Source organism: Macrobrachium nipponense, chromosome 28 (assembly GCF_015104395.2).
Source record: "Macrobrachium nipponense isolate FS-2020 chromosome 28, ASM1510439v2, whole genome shotgun sequence".
Lineage (NCBI taxonomy): Eukaryota > Metazoa > Arthropoda > Malacostraca > Decapoda > Palaemonidae > Macrobrachium > Macrobrachium nipponense.
The window spans coordinates 15,860,192-15,876,809 of record NC_087217.1 but is presented as its reverse complement, the minus strand read 5'-3'; the positions used below and the strand labels follow the sequence as shown (position 1 = coordinate 15,876,809).

Genomic DNA, 16,618 nt, shown 5'->3' with positions numbered 1-16,618 from the left:
GTGTTATTTCTTCCTTTGAATATAAAAGAAATAATATTACCTGGTATTGGTAGGACAAAAGCTGCATAGCCTTCATCTCGATCTCTGTCCCACCAGTCAATTGAAAAAGATCCAAGTAATAATACTGGCCAATCCCGACCTATGCCAAGAAGAGAAGATCTTAAATTTTTCACAGGCGCAGCAGGCTACATAAAATAATTTTTATATGCAAATATACAAAAGATTTCTAGAAGTCTAACCTGATTTTGAACGAGTGACATCAATCACAAAAGGTGTAGAATAGTGAGCAGTTGGGACATCATCTACATACTTCATAGAGCAAGCAGGTGTAAAACCTTCACACACAGAACCTTTGTTGACCTTCCATCCTGTAATTTATATACATATGTAGTTTTCTTAAGCAACCAATAATTAACTGCTATCAGACAACAAGCAAGCTGTAAAAAAAATTATATTTCTGGGCTCAGCCGTATCGCTCCGTGCGACACCTTTTATTTAGGTGAGCGAGTCAGAGACTTCTGACATGTCCAATTTAGCAGTTCTCTGGTACTATAGCAATATTTTACTAGAAATAGTGCTAAAGAGGACACATTTCACTGGGCGACACGGCTTCCTCGCCCAGAAATAGATTTTTCCTACGTCAAAATCCCTTATTCACAATAGGATAAGGTTTTATTTATACTTAACAAGTAATTACATATAATTACATACGTACCTACAAATTTCTACGTAGTACCAACAGCAATAACTTGGAAATTGGAGTAGCGATTCTTTTGTTTTGCCGTAAGTAGGTACTCCGGTCCACTACCGGGGGAATAGGTAAACAACGAAGTCAACTAGCTCAATTTTACGTATTCCCTATCATCTATGAGAGGGGAGGAGGTTGGGCTCCCATTCTGTAATTGCTTTGTAAGTATAAGTAAAAATGATATTGTTAAGATACAATAAAGTTTTGTACATACTTACCTGGCAGATATATACTTAGCTATAGACTCCGTCGTCCCCGACAGAAATTCGAATTTCGCGGCACACGCTGCAGGTAGGTCAGGTGATCTACCGCCCCTGCCGCTGGGTGGCAGGAATAGGAACGATTACCGTTCTAGAACCAGATTTTCTCTTCCACCTGTCTCCTGAGGGGAGGTTGGGTGGGCCATCAATCGTATATATCTGCCAGGTAAGTATGTACAAAACTTTATTGTATCTTAACAATATCATTTTTGTACATGGAACTTACCCAGCAGATATATACTTAGCTGATTGACACCCTTGGTGGTGGGAAAGAGACAACTATTTACTGAATAGACAGGTAAACAACATACGTTGTAGGTAATAAATAAATAAAACCTTGGTTCCTACTTGATCAGGCGGAAGACTCCATGGCTAATGCCTAGGAATCTGCTTCGCCTCAAGAGCCTCAGCGAGGATGTGACCTATGGCTAAGAGTTCTTGTGGGTCTGTCGATGGGGTCTTATCCATTTACTCGACAGAGCCTCTTACATGACAATATGCCTATGCCTAGTGGCATAATTAAGGAGCACAACACCGATCCCGATCACCTGATCCTAACACGAGGGTTAGTGCTTAAGTTGAAAAGAGTTATCTACAAACTCCTTTCAAACAACCCAAAGAAAAAACACGACGTTAAATAAAATTTAACTCACTAGTTAAGGATCAGTATCTGCTCCCTATCCCAGCAATGTATCCGCAGACACGTATCAACCAAGAGAGAAGGATCCCTCGAAGGTTATCTTGACATCCTTCGGATAATGGGAAGTCAACCCAGAGTTGCATCTCCCGTATGTGACAGCTAATATGTCCTTATGACATATTGTTAGGGAAAGAACAAGAATTCGGAAAAGCTCACACTTCATGCGCTTTTAATTCTCAGCTGTTTGAAGGAATCATCAATGCACTTAACAAGTGCTTAGGAGATCACAATGTCTCAAAGAAGGCCAGGGCGTTCTTTGATATAGTAATCTTCTTGGTGAAGCCTGGAGCCTGGCTAGCGCTTCGTGCCTGGCAGGCGCCTAGTGCCTGTCTAGCGCCTCGCGCCTGGCTGGAGCCTTGCGCCTGAATGGCGCCTAGAGCCTGGCTGGAGCCTCGCGCCTGGATGGCGCCTTGCACCTGGCTGGTGCCTGATTGGCTCCTCCTTCCTGGCTAGCGCCTCGCGCCTGGCTGGAGCCTTGCGTCTGGCTGGTGCCTTGCGCCTGGAAGGCACCTGGAGCCTGGCAGAAGACTTCATGATTACTGTCTATGAGTCTGCATGCCTCAAGAGTTTCAGCGAGGTAGGGACCTATGACTGACAAACCCTTCTGGATCATGTCAATGGGGGCTAGCCGCTTACGACAGAGCCTTCTCGGATCGTGCCAATGGGGGCTGACCACTTACATGGCAGAGCCTTACCTGTATCATATCAATGGGGACTAGCCCTCTTACATGACAGAGCTTTAGGTTTCTCTTTACTGGAAGGAGCCTTGCGCCTGGATGGATCCTCAATCCTGACTGGAGCCTAGCCTTGAAGGAGCCTGGCACCTGGATGGCGCCTGGCTGGCTTCTAGAGCCTGGCTGGCTTCTAGAGCCTGGCTGGCTTCTAGAGCCTGGCTGGCTCCTAGAGCCTGGCTGGCTCCTAGAGCCTGGCTGGCTCCTAGAGCCTGGCTGGCTCCTAGAGCCTGGCTGGCTCCTAGAGCCTGGCTGGCGCCTCGCGCCTGGCTTGGCTCCTCCACACTTGCTGGAGCTTCGAGCTTGGAAGAGTCTCTAGGCTGTCTGGCGATGTCCACATCGGACACTCTTATATCTGTCCGATTTGTTCGCCTCTGGCGCGTTGGAGGCCCGCTCCTTCTCAGTATCCGACCATGACAGAGTTCCTTGGAACTGTCCGCCTCTGGCGTTTTTCGCCTGTATTGGCATTTGGCGCTTGGCTGGCGCTACATTGTCCGAGAGTCCTGAACAACCACATAGTTTATCAGGAGACTGGAGAAGGGTGGAAGAAATTCTTCCCCTTTGAGCTTTTGGCCCCTGGCAAGGGGAGGTGATTTTAGTCAGCTACACCCAGTAGACGACAGGATATCTAACAATACGAGAGAGAAGAGTCTTCCTCCGAGGAGGATCCTTCGTGAACACTCTTTTGCTAACGAGATCTCTTCTTACATGTTGATGAGGTTCCTCGTTGCAGAATCTTCCCTATCCTTGCCCGAAGGAAGGGAAGGAGTCTGGAAGTCAAAGGAGACTCTGAGCTGAAATTGGGCGGAACCCTGATTTCTAGCTCTTATTGTATCCTTCTGAATACCTTCTGGGAAGCATTTTGAGCCCTCATCGCACCCCGAAGACTCTGTAGGCAAACGTTTAAACCATCTCTTCTTCTGTAGATGAAACTGTAAGTACCCTGCCTGGGCAACGAAACTTCTATCTGAAAGCGTTGCGTCAGGAATAGAGGGATTTAGTTCTTTTGCCAGACATACTATGCTGGCAAGAACCCATTGCCGAGTCTCCATTGAATCTGATGCGAGATTCCAATGCACAAAAAATTCACTTGTCTTCTTGGTCGTTTAGGGCTAAGAGAAACAAAGAATTTCTTCATAAACTTCCTCAAAGAAGTTTGATGAGGAGCAGTTCCATTTTGTCGGAACACGGAATCTGTGGCCATAAAAAGATCCCATTCGAAGTATATGATATCCTACTCTTGTTGTATTGCGGTATCATATAAGATCCCGAAGATCTTAATCCTCTGTTATCTCTAATTCCCCTTGTAGAGACAGAGTATAGTCTTTTACTGAGTTCTTTGATAGCAGATATATACATAGGTGATTCTTCCCTCTGAAAGTGAAGAAAAAACCTCTCTATGTGGTTCACAGAGGTATCGGAAGAGGACAGTTTCCTCATTCCATCTAGCAAGATCTGCAGCAATTCTATGTCTTAGCCATGACTATTGTCATTTACCTTGAAAAAACCTCTCATTCATGTCCACTTCTGGTCAGTCTGCACGCGGACAGACTCAGAGTGGAGAGGTTTTATAGGTCTATTTATAATAGATTCTGATAGAATATCCAGATACTCTTGGAAAAGCCTTACGAAACATGCTGTGAGAAGAACGTGACTTCTGTGAATCCAACCTCTCTAAGGCCAAAATGAGGCATACATCTTCTCTTCCTTTGACGCCCATTTATCTTAATATCTGTTAAGAATTTATAACTAGGGGAAAAAAGACTAAAGTTTATTCCCCTTCTTTAAATTTAAAGATGTCTTATATTGTTACCTCTCTTGGTTCGAGGAAAAAGAAGAAGTCTAAAGGAAGCCTGTTCGTCTTCTACCTTACAAAGAGATCTATGAAGAAGACTTTCCGCAGGTTCTCACAACTCTTTTCAATAAATGTTAGACATACGTTAACAGTTATTATATTCGATCGAGAAGGTTCTCACGGACATGCAAAATCTTGCATCGAACCTCTTAAGGATCGTTACGTTCCGTGTCTTTTCCCAAATAGGTTCTCTTTTGTTAACGCGAACAGGGGCGAAAAAAGATTCTCGATGCTCTTTGCGATATGAGAGAGTCGTGGAATTGGCCTAAGTGATTAAAATAAATAATTTCATCATTCCTTGTAAGCGACCCCTTTTCGATTAAATGGGTAACGAAATCAGGAACGAATCTTGCCGTTACCTGAGCCCTGCTGTCCGAGAGGGCTACCTGGACTCTTAGGTTAATAACTCGCTAAACGAGAAAATATCTTGGATGGTGCTTCTGGCGCAATTTGAGCCAGGCTGGCGCTTCCTTCTAGTTCTTTTTAGGTTATGTGCCATAACATCTATGCCTTTATGGTTACCCGACCAATCCTTCAACATGTTAAATTCCGTTTCGTTAGTGGGAAAAAACTTTTATATACGTAGTATAGTCCATTCAGGGAAACAACTTCTGCCACTAAGAGGATGTTTCCCATCCGACTCACCCAACTTCTCTTGAGCAATATCCGATTCTAAAAAGGTTGTGTGCGTTTCTCGAAAGGATGAGAGAATTATATATATCGCGCTCTGCCGTATTAGAATCCTTTATAATACTGTCACATTGTGGTAAACAGCATTAATCTAGGAAACCTTTGTAAGGATACTAGGAATTCTGTAGTTATCCTCGGAATGTGCATAAGACTTGACCATACCGTAGTCTTAAAGTGAATTCTCTACTACATTCATCTTCTCACTAAGCATGTACTCTAATAAGCTATGCTTTCGTAAGCATGAGAGCATTATACAATATAGAGTTCCGCTGCGTTAGAATCCTTTAAAAATGTTACCTACGGTAAACAGCATTGAAATGTAATATTTTTCTTATTGAAAGCTTCTTAGCAAAAGGCAGACAATATTTTATTTATGTTTGCTTAACTATCCCCTCAATCCGAGGCTAAAACCACGATTGTAGGGGAGAGACACTGTTAGTCATTCCATCCCGCAGGAGAGAGACATGTTACCGACCACTCATGACTGACACCTACATGATACTGCGTTGGTGTCTAAGCAGTAAGCGAAAGCAGTCTCGTTAGCCGACTGGCCTTACTCTTCCAGAGTTGCCAGCTACTCCATTTAATAAAGGAATCTTATAAAATTATTATCGAACTTCAGGAAGTTCTTATAATGCATATCTAAGGGAAACAAGACTTCGATAAATCTAGAAGCTAAGTAGGTGTTGTCTTAACAATCCCTTTAAGCGTAGTCCTTCCTAGGAAATTCCTGGAAGGATACTGGTAATTGAGTTGCTCAGCAAAGAAGTAACTACGGTATGTGCTTATGATTTGCCGTATCGTATTCTCATACAGCAGATACTCTACTACCTTCTTTCCCTGCCGAGGCAGATAGAAAAAGGAAAAATTTTTACTATCTTCGTTCTTTTCGTTAATAGAACGATAGAAAGAGTATATATATCTCCTTAAGGAAGGAAGTTAATCCAGGAACTCTTTAAATCTTCGTGATTTCCTCATAAAGAAAAATCGTGAAGAGACAGAATTCCTGTTCAATCTGTAGGGTTTACGGAAGGAAGTAGATATTTCCTATCCGCCATCATACCCAAACGTCGATGAGATTCTCAAGTTAAAAACTCAAAGAGGAGCCTCGCGACTGACCTCTCTCTCATAAGAAGATTAGGGATATTCTGGCGCCTGGCTCCTTGCACCTAGCGCCTGGAATGTTCCGCGCGCCTGGAATGTTCCGCACGCTAGAAAGGAGACTCGCTCCTGGAACGTTCCCCTTGCGTGGAAGGTCCCGTGCGCCCTGATAGTTCCGAGCGCCTACTAGACCCCTTTTAGAAAGAGCCTCTTGCCCGGAAACGTTCAATGGAAGGATCGTTCTGATTGCCACTCTACTATAAGGCTCCTTGCTCTAGCCGTCTGTTTTTCTGGCGCAATTTGCGCCAGGCTGGCGCTTCGTCTCTTTGAAGGCGCCTTGCGCCAGGCTGGCGCTTCGTCTCTTTGAAGGCGCCTTGCGCCAGGCTGGCGCTTCGTCTCTTTGAAGGCGCCTTGCGCCAAGAAAAATTTTCTAGAACGCGGCTCGCGTTCGGTTGTAGGAAGCGGCTCGCGCTAGTCTGTCAGCTGGAACGCGCCTCGCTGCTGGTTATTGGAACGTAGCTCACGCTAGCTTGCTGGAACGCGGCTTCCTGGCAGCGGCTGGCTCTTGCTCAGTGTTCTCTTAGTTTTCAGAGAACGCGCTATATCATCGAAACTCCAAACATACATTCTTCGTCTTTTCGGATGTAAGATGAAGAGACGCACTTTTTTAAGGATGCCTTATCAATGGCTCTTCCTTTGCAGTCTGGGACGTTCTACAGAACCTGCCGAGGGGACGCCTGACCGGTGGGGGTTCTCCCTAACCTTCCTGCGGCTGTCGACTTTCCTCCTCCACTGGGTCTGGGAGTTTGGAAGAGGTCTAGGCCTGGAAGCGCTACGGAGCCGATCAGACGCACCCTCCACTGCACTGGGAACACTATATTCACTTCTTACCTTTTTAGAGCTCGCCTTTTGAGCTCCATCCATTTATCTTCAAATTTGCACATATGAATTTGTAGATTCTGTGGAGTAAGAAGGTGATGAGGATGCAACAACTATTAGACTTGTCAATACTCTAACTGCTCGTTAGTACGAGAGCTCTTAAAGCTTCTAAAGGAAGCGTATCTAGTTATATGCTTTCTGACTTCCTAAAGTAGGAAGTTAGATCTTATATTTCCTTCATCAAGTTCTAACACTTATACACGTATTAGTGAAAAAAAAAATCAATATTTCCCTTATTGCAAAATATATGAGTGTCTACCGAAAAATTCGGTAGTTTCACGTAATATATTCTTCGAAATTTCGAAGCCAAATTCATTAAAAAGTTAATAAAAGCGTATGCCAAACCAAAGACCCAGTACTTCCCTGCAAAAGACAGCCCAGAAGGTCGATGGCGATGAAAAAACGAAAATCAAGTCAGGAGGTAGCAACAACGTATGTTGACACTACCGCGACAGAGAAAATCTGGTTCTAGAACGGTAATCGTTCCTATTCCTAGCCCAGCGGCAGGGGCGGTAGATCACCTGACCTACCTGCAGCGTGTGCCGCGAAATTCGAATTTCTGTCGGGGACGACGGAGTCTATAGCTAAGTATATATCTGCTGGGTAAGTTCCATGTACAAAACCTTATTTTATTACAAAAATATAATTTTTATTTCAGTAACTTACCAAGTAATTACATAGCTGATTCCCACATTGAAAATCTATTGCAATTTTTGTCTTTGTGGGAGTAACCAGGGGAAATCTGCTAACAGACTGATGAGGTCTGGGAACCATTCTCTAAGTGGCCAGAATGGCGCGATGAGGATCACTGAGACATTTCTGAGGGTCTGGAATTTCTTGAGCACTTCCCTGATCACACCCAAGGGAGGAAACATGTAAGGTTCATTGTTGGACCACTCCATGAGCATTGCGTCCTCTGCCCATGCCGCTGGATCTTGGACCGGAGAGCAATAAAGAGAAAGCCAATGATTCTCTGCAGTAGCAAAGAGGTCCATCATCAGTCTTCCCCACAACTTCCAGCGGTCCAGGCAAACTGCTGGATGCAAGGTCCACTCCATACGGATGACTTGATTGGAACAGCTGAGCTGGTCAGCTAAGATGTTCAATTTCCCTTGAACAAATCTTGTTGCCAACCTCGTCTGGTTCTCTTCAGCCCAGAAGAGATCTCTTGCTGCCTTACAAAGAGAGAAGGAGTGGGTTGCCCCTTGTTCAGAAATGTATGCGAGGGCTGTCATGTTGTCCAAGTGATTGGCTACTGTTCTACTTCGGACTTTGCCTGGAAACTCTTGAAACCCTTGGATTATGGCTTTCAGCTCCTTTAGATTAATGTGCCAGGTCTTCTGTTGTTCTGTCCATAATCTGGGGACTTCTCTGCTCCTTATCAGCGCTCCCCAGCCCAGCCTATGTCAGATGGGTCTGCAAAGAAATTGAGGTCTGGGTTCAGAGGAGAGAGAGACTTGCCTATTGTCTATCTTCTGATCTCCACCACAGGAGATGTTCTTTGATTCCCTGTGGAATCTAAAATATGAAGTTGTCTGAAAACTCCTTCCTGTTCCATTTTGCCTGAAGAAAAACTGGAAGATTATTAAGTGAAACTTGCCTAAGGGGACAAATTGCTGCTGAGGGGGCTCATCCAATCCCTGGCTGAGAACTCTGTGAGACATAGGAATTTGTCCATGTCTGAAGGCAAGACTCCACTCTTTTGAGGGATGGAGAAGCCAGAAAAAGAACTGAGTCCAAAGTCACCCCTAAATAAACTATCCGTTGGGATGGGACTAACAGAGGCTTTTGACGACTGATCAGAAGACCTAACTCCTGAGCCAGTGTTAAGGTTTTCTGAAGGTCTCCCATGCAGCATGACTTCGACTTTGAGCAAAGGAGCCAATCATCAAGATATAAGGTTATGTTGACTCCCATCAGATGGAGCCAGCCCGCTAGAGGGCTGAGAACATGAGTAAACACATGTGGTGCCATGGAGAGGCTGAAACAGAGGGCCCAAAACATGAAAATCTTGGTCCTTGTAGACAAATTGGAGATATTTCCTCGACTTGGGGTTAATGGGAACATTGAAATATGTGTCTTGCATATCGATTGAGACCATCCAGTCCCCCTGATGGATGGCAGGGAATCGACTGATTTCTCTCCATTTTGAATTTTGTCTTCCTCATGATGACATTCACAGTGCTTACATCCAGCACTATCCTCCAGCTGCCTGATGCCTTTGGAACCACAAAAACGTGGTTGTAAAAGCCTTGGGAGTGAAGGTCCTCTATTGCCTCTTTCAGAAGAGCAGACACCTCTTTGGCCAGAGCGGAATACTTCTCTGAGCCGAGAGAGTAAGCAGTCCATGTTAACGTGATGGGACTCTTGACTAATGGTGGCTTGGCAAGAAAGGAAATAGGGTAACCTGTCCTTAGGACCTCTACCACCCATTGTTCTGCTCTTCTCCTGCTCCATTCCTGTCAGAGAAGCTGAAGTCTGGCACCTACTGCTACATGGGTCTGATCTACCTCACTTCTTAGGGGTGGGGTTGGAAAACGACTTCTTAATTGTCTTCAGTGCGAAGGGCACTTTCCCTTATCCCCACAAAGGGCAAATGTTGCCGTGGAGAAGAGGACTTGCTGAACTGTGTCATATCCCTTGAATGTTTCGATGACTGGGCAAGCAAATCCTGAGTTGGAAGCAATTCCGTTTACAAAATCTTGTGGGAACAGAAAATCTTGTGCCAAAAAAAAAAAAAAAAAAAAAAAAAAAAAAAAAAGCCGACTTTTGTGTCTGAGTGATTTCTTTCGTGGTAAAGGAGCCCATAACTCTCACTTCTTAAGCACGCACATGGCAAAAGTGGAAGCAAGCTCTCATGAACTATCTCTAATACCTCTATCGATACAAGAAAGGACTGCTAGAAGATCGAAGGAAGTGTCTGATGAATACGTACTACTTACTTATAGGGGATGGCTGGGTGATAAGTTTTATGTATATATTATATTATATTTTCTTGCATATACATATATACATGTATAAAAAAATACAAAACTTGACAGCTTGGAAAAAAAACAGACATTAGTACAAGAGAATGAAAATTATTAACAAAAGAACCTGTGTCTGGATTCCTTTGACAATGCAATCAAAACTTGGAGGAATATTTGATTTTGCAACTATGAGACCATTTGTTTCCATAAATCTGCTAAACAAAGGAATCTGCTTTCTTGCACATGCAGCTATGGCAAAAGTCTATGTACTAATTACCAAGTGTAGTTTCACAAGTCTCACAGATTTTATCCCTTGGCCACAACCAGCTCAAGTCTCTGGCTTGTAATAATAATAATAATAATAATAATAATAATAATAATAATAATAATAATAAATAATTGAACAGGAATAAGGGATACCAACAGAACAAACTATTCGGAAAACCAACCAGAAAAGACCTATACACCCAACTAAGAGGGGAAGACAACACCCAGAAATTCCTGAAGCCGAACCAAGTAAGAGACTATGGGAAAACATATGGAGCAATCCGGTATCACACAACAAACATGCAACATGGCTCCAGGAAGTCAAGGAAGAAGAAACAGGGAGAATAAAAACAAAGATTCACAGACATCACGACAGACACAGTCAGACACCAACTAAAAGAAAATGCCAACTGGAAAGCCCCAGGTCCCGATGAAGTCCATGGATACTGGCTCAAAAACTTCAAGGCCCTACACCCACGAATAGCAGAACAACTCCAGCATTGTATCTCAAATCACCAAGCACCCAAATGGATGACCACAGGAAGAACATCCTTAGTACAAAAAGACAAGAGTAAGGGAAATATAGCCAGTAACTACAGGCCTATCACCTGCCTACCAATAATGTGGAAGTTACTAACAGGTATCATCAGTGAAAGCTATACAACTACCTAGAGGAGACAAACACCATCCCCCACCAACAGAAAGGCTGCAGAAGGAAGTGTAGGGGCACAAAAGACCAGCTCCTCATAGACAAAATGGTAATGAAGAACAGTAGGAGAAGGAAAACCAACCTAAGCATGGCATGGATAGACTATAAGAAAGCCTTCGACATGATACCACACACATGGCTAATAGAATGCCTGAAAATATATGGGGCAGAGGAAAATACCATCAGCTTCCTCAAAAATACAATGCGCAACTGGAATACAGTACTTACAAGCTCTGGAATAAGACTAGCAGAGGTTAATATCGGAGAGGGATCTTCCAGGGCGACTCACTGTCCCCACTACTCTTCGTAGTAGCCATGATTCCCATGACAAAAGTACTACAGAAGATGGATGCCGGGTACCAACTCAAGAAAAGAGGCAACAAAATCAACCATCTGATGTTCATGGACGACATCAAGCTGTATGGTAAGAGCATCAAGGAAATAGATACCTAATCCAGACTGTAAGGATTGTATCTGGGGACATCAGGATGGAGTTTGGAATAGAAAAATGCGCCTTAGTCAACATACAAAAAGGCAAAGTAACGAGAACTGAAGGGATAAAGCTACCAGATGGGAGCAACATCAAACACATAGATGAGACAGGATACAAATACCTGGGAATAATGGAAGGAGGAGATATAAAACACCAGAGATGAAGGACACGATCAGGAAAGAATATAGGCAGAGACTCAAGGCGATACTCAAGTCAAAACTCAACGCCGAAATATGATAAAAGCCATAAACACATGGGCAGTGCCAGTAATCAGATACAGCGCAGGAATAGTGGAATGGACGAAGGCAGAACTCCGCAGCATAGATCAGAAACCAGGAAACAAATGACAATACACAAAGCACTACACCCAAGAGCAAATACGGACAGACTATACATAACACGAAAGGAAGGAGGGAGAGGACTACTAAGTATAGAGGACTGCGTCAACATCGAAAACAGAGCACTGGGGCAATATCTGAAAACCAGTGAAGACGAGTGGCTAAAGAGTGCTGGGAAGAAGGACTAATAAAAGTAGACGAAGACCCACAAATATACAGAGACAGGAGAAAGACAGAAAGAACAGAGGACTGGCAAAACAAACCAATGCACGGACAATACATGAGACAGACTAAAGAACTAGCCAGCGATGACAATTGGCAATGGATACAGAGGGGAGAGCTCAAGAAGGAAACTGAAGGAATGATAACAGCGGCACAAGATCAGGCCCTAAGAACCAGATATGTTCAAAGTACGATAGACGGAAATAACATCTCTCCCATATGTAGGAAGTGCAATACGAAAAATGAAACCATAAACCACATAGCAAGCGAATGCCCGGCACTTGCACAGAACCAGTACAAAAAGAGGCATGATTCAGTGGCAAAGCCCCCTCATGGAACCTGTGCAAGAAACATCAGCTACCTTGCAGTAATAAGTGGTACGAGCACCAACTGAAGGAGTAATAGAAAACGATCAGGCAAAGATCCTCTGTGGGACTATGTGGTAATTCAGAACGGATAGGGTGATACGTGCAAACAGACCAGACGTGACGTTGATTGACAAAGTCAAGAAGAAAGTATCACTCATTTGATGTCGCAATACCATGGGACACCAGAGTTGAAGAGAACGAGAGAGAAAAAATGGATAGGTTCAAGATCTGAAAATAGAATAAGAAGGATATGGATATGCCAGTGGAAGCGTACCCATAATCATAGGAGCACTAGGCACGATCCCAAGATCCCTGAAAAGGAATCTAGAAAAACTAGAGGCTGAAGTAGCTCCTGGACTCATGCAGAAGATGTGATCCTAGAAACGGCACACATAGTAAGAAAAGTGATGGATTCCTAAGGAGGCAGGATGCAACCCGGAACCCACACTATAAATACCACCCAGTCGAATTGGAGGACTGTGATAGAGCAAAAAAAAAAAAAAAAAAAAAAAAAAGAAAAAAAAAAAAAAAAAAAAAAAAATAATAATAATAATAATAATAATAATAATAATAATAATAATCTTGCTCCTGCAAGATTAGTAGCAGAACTGATGGGGATTCGAACACCCACACCACCAGCACAAACCAACCCAACAGAAACCAAAACAGCAACCTCCTTGGAAAAGGCGCCTGGAAAAGCAAATCATGGTGATGAGATCTGACTTGAGTAAACTGAAAGAGAGGCAGAAAAACGGCTAAGAAGCAAGAAAACAAGGGAGGAACTCAACGAGAAATACAAAGTACAAGAGAGGGGACTAAACAACACAATAGAAGATGTAAAACAGAGGCTTAAGGCCAAAGCATATAAGATCCAACGGTACATGAACAGGAATAAGGGATACCAACAGAACAAACTATTCGGAACCAACCAGAAAAGACTATACAGCCAACTAAGAGGGGAAGACAACCACCAAGAAATTCCTGAAGCCGAACCAAGTAAGAGACTCTGGGAAAACATATGGAGCAATCCGGTATCACACAACAAACATGCAACATGGCTCCACGAAGTCAAGGAAGAAGAAACAGGGAGAATAAAACAAAGATTCACAGAGATCACGACAGACACAGTCAGACACCAACTAAAGAAAAATGCCAAAACTGGAAAGCCCCAGGTCCGATGAAGTCCATGGATACTGGCTCAAAAACTTCAAGGCCCTACACCCACAAATAGCAGAACAACTCCAACATTGTATCTCAAATCACCAAGCACCAAATGGATGACCACAGGAAGAACATCCTTAGTACAAAAAGACCAAAGAGTAAGGGAAATATACCAAATTTGTAACTAATTTGTATTTTTCATAACTAAACAAACCTTCGGTCTTAACATTAGGATTTACTAGCGCCAAGCTGGAAACCGGTAGAATTAAAATTACACTTGTGAGATCCAGGGGACTAATGGCATCTATACCAGGTCAAGGGGCATGTATACCCAGAATGCCCACGGCTATCTGTGACCCATCAGTTATTTTCCTACCGCCTTTAAGATAAGATGTGTTACTGTCTATCTCATTTAAAGCCGGTTTTTCAGTTTGCCCGTTCTTTATCCATTTCATTTTTTTTTTATTTTTCATTCCTTTTCTTTCTCCAAGTGTGATCAGTCTGTGGTACCTATCACCTGCCTACCAATAATGTGGAAGTTACTAACAGGTATCATCAGTGAAAGGCTATACAACTACCTAGAGGAGACAAACACCATCCCCCACCAACAGAAAGGCTGCAGAAGGAAGTGTAGGGGCACAAAAGACCAGCTCCTGATAGACAAAATGGTAATGAAGAACAGTAGGAGAAGGAAAACAACCTAAAGCATGGCATGGATAGACTATAAGAAAGCCTTCGACATGATACCACACACATGGCTAATAGAATGCCTGAAAATATATGGGGCAGAGGAAAATACCATCAGCTTCCTCAAAATACAATGGGCAAATGGAATACAATACTTACAAGCTCTGGAATAAGACTCACTGAAAGGTTAATAATCAGGAGAGGGTAGCTTCCAGGGCGACTCACTGTCCCCACTACTCTTCGTAGTAGCCATGATTCCCATGACAAGAGTACTACAGAAGATGGATGCCGGGTACCAACTCAAGAAAAGAGGCAACAGAATCAACCATCTGATGTTCATGGACGACATCAAGCTGTATGGTAAGAACATCAAGGAAATAGACACCCTAATCCAGACTGTAAGGATTGTATCTGGGGACATCAGGATGGAGTTTGGAATAGAAAAATGTGCCTTAGTCAACATACCAAAAAGGCAAAGTAATGAGAACTGAAGGGAGGGATAGCTACCAGATGGGAGCAACATCAAACACATAGATGATACAGGATACAAATACCTGGAATAATGGAAGGAGGAGATATAAAACACCAAGAGATGAAGGACACGATCAGGAAAGAATATATGCATAGACTCAAGGCGATACTCAAGTCAAAACTCAACTGCTGGAAATATGATAAAGCCATAAACACATGGGCAGTGCCAGTAATCAGATACAGCGTAGGAATAGTGGAATGGACGACGGCAGAACTCCGCAGCATAGATCAGAAAACCAGGAAACATATGACAATACACAAAGCACTACACCCAAGCGCAAATACGGACAGACTATACATAACACGAAAGGAAGGAGGGAGAGGACTACTAAGTATAGAGGACTGCGTCAACATCGAAAACAGAGCACTGGGGCAATATCTGAAAACCAGTGAGACGAGTTGGCTAAAGAGTGCATGGGAAGAAGGACTAATAAAAGTAGACGAAGACCCAGAAATATACAGAGACAGGAGAAAGACAGACAGAACAGAGGACTGGCACAACAAACCAATGCACGGACAATACATGAGACAGACTAAAGAACTAGCCAGCGATGATAATTGGCAATGGCTACAGAGGGGAGAGCTAAAGAAGGAAACTGAAGGAATGATAACAGCGGCACAAGACCAGGCCCTAAGAACCAGATGTTCAAAGAACGATAGACGGAAATAACATCTCTCCCATATGTAGGAAGTGCAATACGAAAAATGAAACCATAAACCACATAGCAAGTGAATGCCCGGCACTTGCACAGAACCAGTACAAAAAGAGGCATGATTCAGTGGCAAAAGCCCTCCACTGGAGCCTGTGCAAGAAACATCAGCTGCCTTGCAGTAATAAGTGGTACGAGCACCAACCTGAAGGAGTGATAGAAAACGATCAGGCAAAGATCCTCTGGGACTATGGTATCAGAACGGATAGGGTGATACGTGCAAACAGACCAGACGTGACGTTGATTGACAAAGTCAAGAAGAACGTATCACTCATTGATGTCGCAATACCATGGGACACTACAGTTGAAGAGAAAGAGAGGGAAAAAATGGATAAGTATCAAGATCTGAAAATAGAAATAAGAAGGATATGGGATATGCCAGTGGAAATTGTACCCATAATCATAGGAGCACTAGGCACGATCCCAAGATCCCTGAAAAGGAATCTAGAAAAACTTGAGGCTGAAGTAGCTCCAGGACTCATGCAGAAGAGTGTGATCCTAGAAACGGCACACATAGTAAGAAAAGTAATGGATTCCTAAGGAGGCAGGATGCAACCCGGAACCCCACACTATAAATACCACCCAGTCGAATTGGAGGACTGTGATATGAGAGCAAAAAAAAAAAAAAAAAAAAAAAAAAAAAAAAAAAAAAAAAAAAAAAAAAAAAAAAAACAAAAAAAAAAAAAAAAAAAAAAAAAAAAAAAAAAAAAAAAAAAAAAAAAAATAATAATAATAATAATAATAATAATAATAATAACTAATAATAATAATAATAATAATAATAATAATAATAATAATAATAATAAGTGGTAACGAGCACCAAACCTGGGAGGGAGTGATAGAAAACGATCACGCAAAGATCCTCTGGAACTATGGTATCAGAACGGATAGGGTGATACGTGCAAACAGACCAGAGTGACGTTGATTGACAAAGTCAAGAGAAAATATCAATCATTGATGTCGCAATACCATGGGACACCAGAGTTGAAGAGAAAGAGAGGGAAAAAATCGATAAGTATCAAGATCTGAAAATAGAAATAAGAAGGATATGGGATATGCAGTGGAAATCGTACTCATAATCATAGGAGCACTAGGCACGATCCCAAGATCCCTGAAAAGGAATCTAGAAAAACTAGAGG

The 16,618-nt window shown here is 42.9% G+C and overlaps 1 protein-coding gene across 6 annotated transcripts in view; it reads right to left on the bottom strand.

The window, feature by feature from the left end:
• The window catches only part of LOC135201457 (tectonic-like complex member MKS1), a 103,475-nt gene that overhangs the window by 14,744 nt on the left and 72,113 nt on the right, over positions 1-16,618 (bottom strand). For all 6 annotated transcript variants that reach the window (XM_064230418.1, XM_064230417.1, XM_064230420.1 and 3 more), the window contains 2 exons: positions 240-368; positions 41-139 (listed from right to left, as the gene is read on the bottom strand). In XM_064230418.1, coding sequence (XP_064086488.1) covers positions 41-139; positions 240-368 — 228 coding nt within the window. The remainder of the gene's footprint in view (positions 1-40; positions 140-239; positions 369-16,618) is intronic.